The following is a 7,798-nucleotide window of genomic DNA, read 5'->3' as shown; positions in this document are numbered from 1 at the left end:
TGCTTCAGGTCTCTTCCATAAGCCATGGCATCTGGTGGGATCCAAAAGATGTGCTTCCTCTGTTCGAGACACTGCCCTAGGGAACATCATTCCCCCTGATGTCCAGACGGCCCAAACATTCTGGTTTTCCACATCTGGCTGTTCATTTATATTGAACCAGACTGCTGGGAGATCAGCCCATAACAACATAAGCCATTCAATGAAATGGGCAATTTGGAATGCATAGTAACTATTAAGTACAGATTTACCAGATTCAAAACAAGAAAATTGCAAAGGTGGCAAGTATGGGACATCTTTTCAACCTGTACACTGTAACAGCTGTTGAGGAAATGCTGGTTTCCAAACATTTCCTGTGGCCAGTTAAGAATCTTTAGTTTGGTTCTAGAATGCTTGAAAAGAAACTGCATTTGACTTTGTACCATCTAAAAGGCAGCTTCTGTTCCCTTTGGGATTGCTTGTGACCAGGAATGTCTAAACTTTTGCATGCAACTGTATGAGATAGCTTGGATGTCTGTATTGCACTAAGGATACGTACCCCCTTTTGTATCCGATTTATGCCCACATGTATATGTGATTTTAACAAATAGCAGTAATAGAAGAACAGATTGTCTTAATTTAGCAGAATAATTTCCTGCAGGACTAATAGCGATTTCACTGTAACCTAGACAAGTGTTCAGGTTCAGATGTCAGGACAAACTATGACTCTGGTCAACTAACCAAAATGCTATATTTGTTGTTAGTTGCAAAGTCGTGTCCGATCCATCGCAACCCCATGGACAACATTCCTCCAGGCCTTCCTGTCCTCTACCATCATCTGGAGTCCTTTAGTGGCCAAAGTATTTGAGTTTCAACTTCAGGATCTGGCCTTCCAAAGAGCAGTCAGGGTTGATCTCCTCTAGGACTGACCGATTTGATCACCTTGCAGTCCAAGGGACTCGTAAGTCTTCTCCAGCACCATAGTTCAAAGGCCTCAATTCTTTGGCACTCAGCCTTTCTTATGGTCCAACTTTCAGAGCCATACATTGCAACTGGGAAGACCATAGCCGTGACTATACGCACTTTTGTTGGCAGGGTGATGTCTCTGCTTTTTAGTGTGCTGTCTAGATTTGCCATGGCTTTCCTCCCCAGGAACAATTGTCTTTTAATTTCTAGGTTGCAGTCCCCATCTCTGGTGATCTTGGAGCCCAGGAAAATAAAATCTGTCACTACCTCCATTTCTTCCCCATCTCTTTACCAGGAATTGAGAGGGCCAGATGCCAAGATCTTAGTTTTCTTAATGTTTAGTTTCAACCCAACTTTTGCACTCTCCTTCTTCACCCGCAACAAGCTCTTTAGTTCCTCTTTACTTTCTGCCATTAGAGTGGTATCATCTGCATATCTTAGGTTGTTGATATTTCTTCCGGCAATCTTAATTCCAATTTTTGATTCATCTAGCCCTGCCTTTCTCATGATGTGCTCTGCATATAAGTTAAATAGGCAGGGCGACAGTATACAGCCTTGCTGGACTCCTTTCCCAATTTTGAACCAATCAGTGATTCTGTGTCCAGTTTTCACTGTTGCTTCTTGATCCGCATATAGGTTTCTCAAGAGACAAATAAGATGGTCTGGTACTACCATCTCTTTAAGAACTTGCCAGTTTGTTGTGATCCACACAATCAAAGGCTTTAGCATAGTCAATGAAGCAGAAGTAGATGTTTTTCTGGAACTCCCTAGCTTTCTCCATGATCCAGCGTATGTTGGCAATTTGATCTCTAGTTCCTCTGCCTCTTCGAAATCCTGCCTGTACTTCTGGTATGATTATAGCCTTGTACTTAAGATGCTGCTAGCCAGAGTCTAACCCATGGTGACAATGTTTACCACATTGTGCAGATCAGTAAGTATTGTCTTTCTAGCAGCAACCAAAAACTGCTCCAATGAGAAACATGGCCTGTCGCAGTTAAGGTGATAGGCATGTAAGGATAAAGCTTGTCACAGTGAACAGACTAAATGAGTAAGTACTAGACAATCAAAAGATTGGTGTAACAATGGTAGATCCCAGAGGTAATATTAGCCAAATTAAATGCAACAGGGGACAATCATTTGAAAAAAGTCAACAATGACCCCCTAATAATTTATAGGAGATTTATTTGAAGAAATATTACAACATATAAAAACTACATAAAGTATTATTTCCACTTGTATAAAGTGGCTGATTAGTTTTCAATACAATGCATAATAAAAACATTCTCCACTCCCCCAACTCACACACACGCACACACTTACACACACACATGGATAGGCACTGCACAGTTGATCATTTGAGAATGGCAGCGGGAACATTGAAACAGTTTCAGAATGTCAACCAAGTAGACAACACTGTTCACAAATACAGGCTTAAAAGGAGAGAGACAAAACACATACACGCACAAAAAAACCCTAAAACCCTGAACAAACCAAAACCTCCAACAATTTTCAGCATGTCCAGAGGTAAGAAAATAAATCAGGAAAATAACAGAAGAACATTAAAAATTATCAGTGCATGTTTGGGTGTTCAGGTGCTGGAGCTGTGGTGCAGCAGATGGGCAATTTACAAATTACTTTGAAGTGTCCATCTTTTCCTGTTTGATGGCATCTGTAAAGAAACAAAACAGCTAGCCGGTCAGAAAACAAGACCACATTAAAGCTCTCATGTACAGAGAATGTGGTCCTCTGGAAGCAATGGACCAGCTTATCACTTTCTTCTGGATTGGAAAGGAAATGGCTTCCTGCTTACCGACTTCACAAGTGCATCTTGGCACAGCAGCCATGCGTCTTTGTATCTACATCACTTTCAAACTGTTAAAGCATTTCAGATGGGGGCCACCATGTTTTTGGTCTCCATGCCAACCCCCCTAAGGTAATAAACAAGCTTTGGACAAAGTTCACTTAGTTGTTCTATCTGGAGGACTCCATAGGATGCACAACTCTAACTACAATCCTAATTTACAGAAGACCGGATTGAGTTGTGCAACCTGGTTCACAGCAAGTGCAAAACTGCTTGAGCTCCTGAAATACAGACATGAAATGTCCCTTTTCAAATAAGTTCAGTGACATTCCAGTAACATACCTGTGGCATCCTCTTTCATTTTTGCCAACACACACAGTTTGATTTCTAGCCCAATGGCTTTTGCCAGAGGCGGAGGGACTGCGTTTCCCACCTGAACAAACAAAGCACAAGCAAGGGTGAAGAGTTGGCACACATACCGTTTCTGTCTGAACAGTAGAAGACCTCATATGGCAAAGTCCTACTCTGGGTGCAGGGCCACTAAGTAGAAAGAGTCTGCACTGTGAACAAAGCTGGTCCTGAGGAAAGTAAGAAACCTCTCTCTTCCCTTCATTGCATCAAAGCCCTGATATATGTGCAAAGACCTATCGCTAATTGAGAATCAACCCACAGAGAGATGCTTCTACAGCATTATATAACAATGTACTACATTTTATCAGATGTGTCTGAGCCTTGAGTATACAAAAACATTGGAGAGCCTACATCTAATCTCAAATGTAATACTGTAATTTTTACATCTCCCCTGGCAAATACATTCATCCTTGAGGGATGCGCTGATAGTTGCTTCTTTCATATAAAGCCATTGTCAATTTATCCCAATACATTCCAGAAAGCCACTTTTGTCCTTTTTATTTTTTCTGCTCTGTATTTAGGTGTTTCCTAATGAAGAATTCTGAACTGTTGGTTGATCTTAACAAATTTATCATCCAGCTAAGGATCTTTTCCCATTTTTGAGGTATGTTCAGCCAACTGAAACAAGAAGAAAATCCTTTATTTCCCCCCCCCAAGGTTATTTTTTAATCCTAACTTACAAACAAATGTTATTAAGAGACAAGAGCAACAAAACAAGAGCACGTTCAGATTCTAAAAAGCTCTAGTGAACATTTACATATGCAAATCTCCTCTAGGAAGGCTCTGCAGCCACTTACCTGCCTGTGCTTGTCCAGTACATTTCCAAAGAGCCTGTAAGTATCAGGGAATCCCTGGGACCGTGCACATTCTCGCACACTCACTACTCGGTGCTGTTCAGGGTGAAGCACGCGGCCCTGGAAAAAGGAGAGCAGAGTCACTGGCACAGCCTCTTCCAGCTTTGTGTTGGGATGTAGTTAACTACTACTACTCAGCTCTGGCTGAGTCACCCGACCAGGTTGCTCCACAAGGAATACGGGCCACTTATTTCTCAAGCACAGAAATACCGTATCATCTTCTAGCTGCCCTCAGCCCACCAGGAAAGCAAGCTTTGTAGAAGACAACTGGAATATTAAAGGCATTAACATATTGAACATTAAAAGTTAAAAACAGAAACAGGCCCTCTCAGAAGGTCAAGAGGGTGGGCACTCCTCTCAAGGGGCATGATGCTGCATAGGGTGGGTGCCACAGCAGAAAAAGGTTCTTCTGGACCCTGCCAGCCAAAATTCCTTAGCCGACGAGATCTGAAGCATGTCTCTTTTTCTCAGCCAAAGGAGGGTAGGTGGATTAGGGTGAGAGAGTTCCTAAGGTAGTTTGGACCCATGCCAAAAAAGAACTTGTTAACCGACACCTTGAATTGGACCTGGAACCCAATCGGCAACCAATGCAGTTCAGGCCACAGTGGTGTTACATGGATGAATCTAGGGTCCCCTAAAACAGTCCACCCTGCTGTGTTCTGTTCCAGTCGTAGCTTCTGAATACTCTTCAAGGGTAGCCCCATTTAGAGTGTATTGCAGTAGTCCAAAGGCAAGATCTCCATGGCCCGAGTGATTCAGCGAAGGGCCTCATGATCCATGAAAGGGCTCAACTGAGGCACAGCACTAATTTCTTAAGAGTTCTGCCAGTTTCCCCTCAATAGTCCCAATGACAGCAACAACCATTAAATGCTGGTGTTTTCTGTCTTTCTTAATAGCATTCAGTACAGCCTCCCTATAAAGCAAGAGAAGCTACAAGCAAGAAAGTACAAGCAAAAAGAATAGGAGGATAGGGAAATGAACTGGAACCTCAGTATGATGTTGAGCCACTGGGCTTCTTCCGTGCGCCTTCCCTTCACTCACTCACCTGTTTCCCCATGGGCTCAGGGTTGGTGACCGTCGTGCTGAAGAATCCGTCCCACTCTAGCCTTCCGTACAAGCCTGCCCAATGGTTGTGCCGGTTCCCCGTGTGAGGCAGACACCAAGGGATCAAGGTATTGAACTGCCGGTCTGCAGGGTCACATGCCTTGCCTGGAGGAGATGGAATAGGATTCAGATTACTTTTCACAGAAAGTGTGGCTAGGGATTTCCTTTGACATTTTGGTCTGCTTGGCTCCATCAGGAGTAGGAGTAGGACTACTAGCACTGGGGAACTCTTCCCCCACCGAAGCTGAAGGAAGGAACAGAAGGGCTTGCCGTTGCATCCCAGGTAAATCTAAAAAATCCCGGGTAAACCTAAGCCAAATACCAGCTGATTCCCATTGCTTCAAAAAAACTTCCCTAGACTTGCTAGATCAGGTACAAAATGGAACCAAATTGGAATGTAGCAAGAGCTTGAAAGCATAAGTATCTCCCTCTTTGTTCTCACTGACTGGTACTCATTTTGGCTATGCTATGCTTCTTAGCAACAAAAAGTATTAATAGCCTCTTTTAAAGCAGATTGCTGTATTGGATGTTCTACTGAGATCCAACTTCTAAATTTCTGTCGACTAGAACAGGGTCAGCAGAATCCACAGACCTAAATTTCACAAAGTTGCATGGGGGAACGCAGAGATCCAGTGAGATTTTGACCATTTGGATTCTTTTAAGAGTGGCTTAAAGTATTATTCTATTTTGAAGCGCTAATGGCCGTATTCTCTGGATGACCAGTCAAGCCATCCTCTGTACCCAGAAGAGCCAGATGTTGTACCTTCGGCACAGGAGCAGACCCCCCGCAGAGATCCTGTGCTGCTCCGCCCATTTTTCTTCTCATGGTGTGTGTAGCGTAGCTTGCGGGTGGTGATGCCATCAGAAAGGCGCACTTCAATGTTAGGCAGATCACGCCAATCGGAACCTGGGGCCAGCGGGATGTGCCTCATCCTTGCAGCTACCAATGCACTCATATCCTAGTCAGGCAAAGCACAGAGTTACCGTTAGCACTTGGGATGTCCCCTTCCTACCTTTGCTAAGTACAGACTGCCTATGTCTGGCTATATATTAAATGCACTACTCTAGTGCATCTCCCAAAAGGGCACAAATGCCACTAAATATCTAAGGAGAGGGGAAAAGGGAGGGATAACACAAGGTATCTGGCAGTAGTTTGGGGGAAAAGGAAAACTGCCTGTTGATTATTTTGTTCCCGTTTGCGTGATGAAACTCTGAAAATTTCCCTACAATTTTTCTTGTAGGTTAGGGTGGAGATCTTTCTACCATCCGGTAGGTGATGGGTTGCAGACCAATATGGGATTATTCAATAACACAAACTTATGCAGAGACAGGGTGTTCTTGTCACCCTGCTCTATGTAATTTCCCACCATCTGGAGCAGAATCACTTTATTAAGGCTAAAGATTGGAACTTTTTTCCTTGGGCTTCCTGGATGCAAATGGCTATTGCTTCAAACGGTCCTTGATTTTAGGAAATTCTGCCTTCAATGCAATATATTAAAGATGTCTCATTCCCACCCGCCTTGCCCCAGCAAACCAGATAAACACTGTACGCGTAGATACCTTGCAGATATGATCTCTGAGGATGGGCTGATATTGGGAACCCCGAATTTGCCTCTGGAACCAGGATTGTGGCTCTCCATTGTAGGAGATTTCAAGTGCTGATGCTCCATTCCTGATTTCAGGAAGGTCAGACATAGTGTCCCGGACTGTGATGGTTCGGAATGGGCCTGAATAAGTCCTGGAGTACATTGAAAGAGTATAACTTAAAAAGACTGATCATTATTGGACTCTCCCCTTTTTCTAAAATATGACGCAATTCCACACCATCACAAGAGCTTTCCAGATAGGTTGGGACTCCCCCCCCTATTCAGGATTATCTTTCATTTGTATGAAAAATAGGCCACAGCCATGCACTTCCTTTCCTTGTAAGACGGTTGGCCCCACTCCCAGCCCTCAGTGAAAGCAACACTAGCTAGATCTGGGAGTTGGCAATTACCTTGTTATATTGCTAACAAACTTCTTATCATCTACCACCACGCTGAGCTGGCAGGCTCTGGGAGCAAAAACATGCAGGGGTTCAGGGAACAAAGGAAGTTTCTCTCCAGGAGCTGCAGCCAACACAATTGCTCTCCTGCGTGTCTGAGCTACTCCGTACTGCCCAGCCTAGATGAAGGAGGAAGAGAAGAATTGAGGGAGGGTATATTTTTCTTAACAAACAATCCTTTTCTAACTTTTTTTTGGGTACTAAATTAGTATGCTAACCTCTATTCCTAGTTCCCTAAAATACTAGTAAAAAAATAAAAACACTTCCGACACGTTAAAATACCAGTCCACTCTGGGAAAATAGAAAGGTCGTCATCTGGCATCAAAGAGACTGTGATATACACGCTAGAGAGGCTACTTGGGAAACGACATTTCAGATAAAGAGCAGAGCAGACCAAATGCTGTCAACAGAGAACAGCCAGATGTCCCAGGGGACACATAAATCGGGCAATGGAATCAGCCTTCTTTAGCTTATCTTTTGCAGCTTCTCATACTTGAGCACAGAGTCTGTAAATCAACCCCTAAGAAACTGCTTGAGAGCCAGTCTGTATAGTGGTTGAAGCTGCTCGATTAGAAGCAGGGAGACTTCAGTTTTAGTTCTCCCTTAGACATAAAAGCCAACTGGGTGGCTGGCAATCTCTCA

At 43.5% G+C, this 7,798-nt stretch overlaps 1 protein-coding gene across 1 annotated transcript in view; it reads right to left on the bottom strand.

Moving 5' to 3' along the window:
• Positions 1 to 2,113: 2,113 nt before the first annotated feature.
• DNMT1 (DNA methyltransferase 1) overlaps positions 2,114 to 7,798 on the bottom strand; it is a 40,208-nt gene continuing 34,523 nt past the window's right edge. Inside the window, exons 28-34 of the mRNA XM_081320343.1 lie at positions 7,109 to 7,275; positions 6,673 to 6,850; positions 5,876 to 6,071; positions 5,054 to 5,217; positions 3,952 to 4,068; positions 3,086 to 3,176; positions 2,114 to 2,611 (exon numbers count right to left, since the gene is read on the bottom strand). Of these exons, the coding sequence (XP_081176469.1) occupies positions 2,574 to 2,611; positions 3,086 to 3,176; positions 3,952 to 4,068; positions 5,054 to 5,217; positions 5,876 to 6,071; positions 6,673 to 6,850; positions 7,109 to 7,275 (951 nt within the window). The 3' untranslated portion in view covers positions 2,114 to 2,573. The remainder of the gene's footprint in view (positions 2,612 to 3,085; positions 3,177 to 3,951; positions 4,069 to 5,053; positions 5,218 to 5,875; positions 6,072 to 6,672; positions 6,851 to 7,108; positions 7,276 to 7,798) is intronic.

This window comes from Vipera berus (assembly GCF_964194415.1).
Source record: "Vipera berus genome assembly, chromosome: 2".
In the NCBI taxonomy this organism is placed as follows: Eukaryota; Metazoa; Chordata; class Lepidosauria; order Squamata; family Viperidae; genus Vipera; species Vipera berus.
Note: the sequence above shows the minus strand (reverse complement) of the source record. Positions and strands in the feature narration are given on the sequence as shown.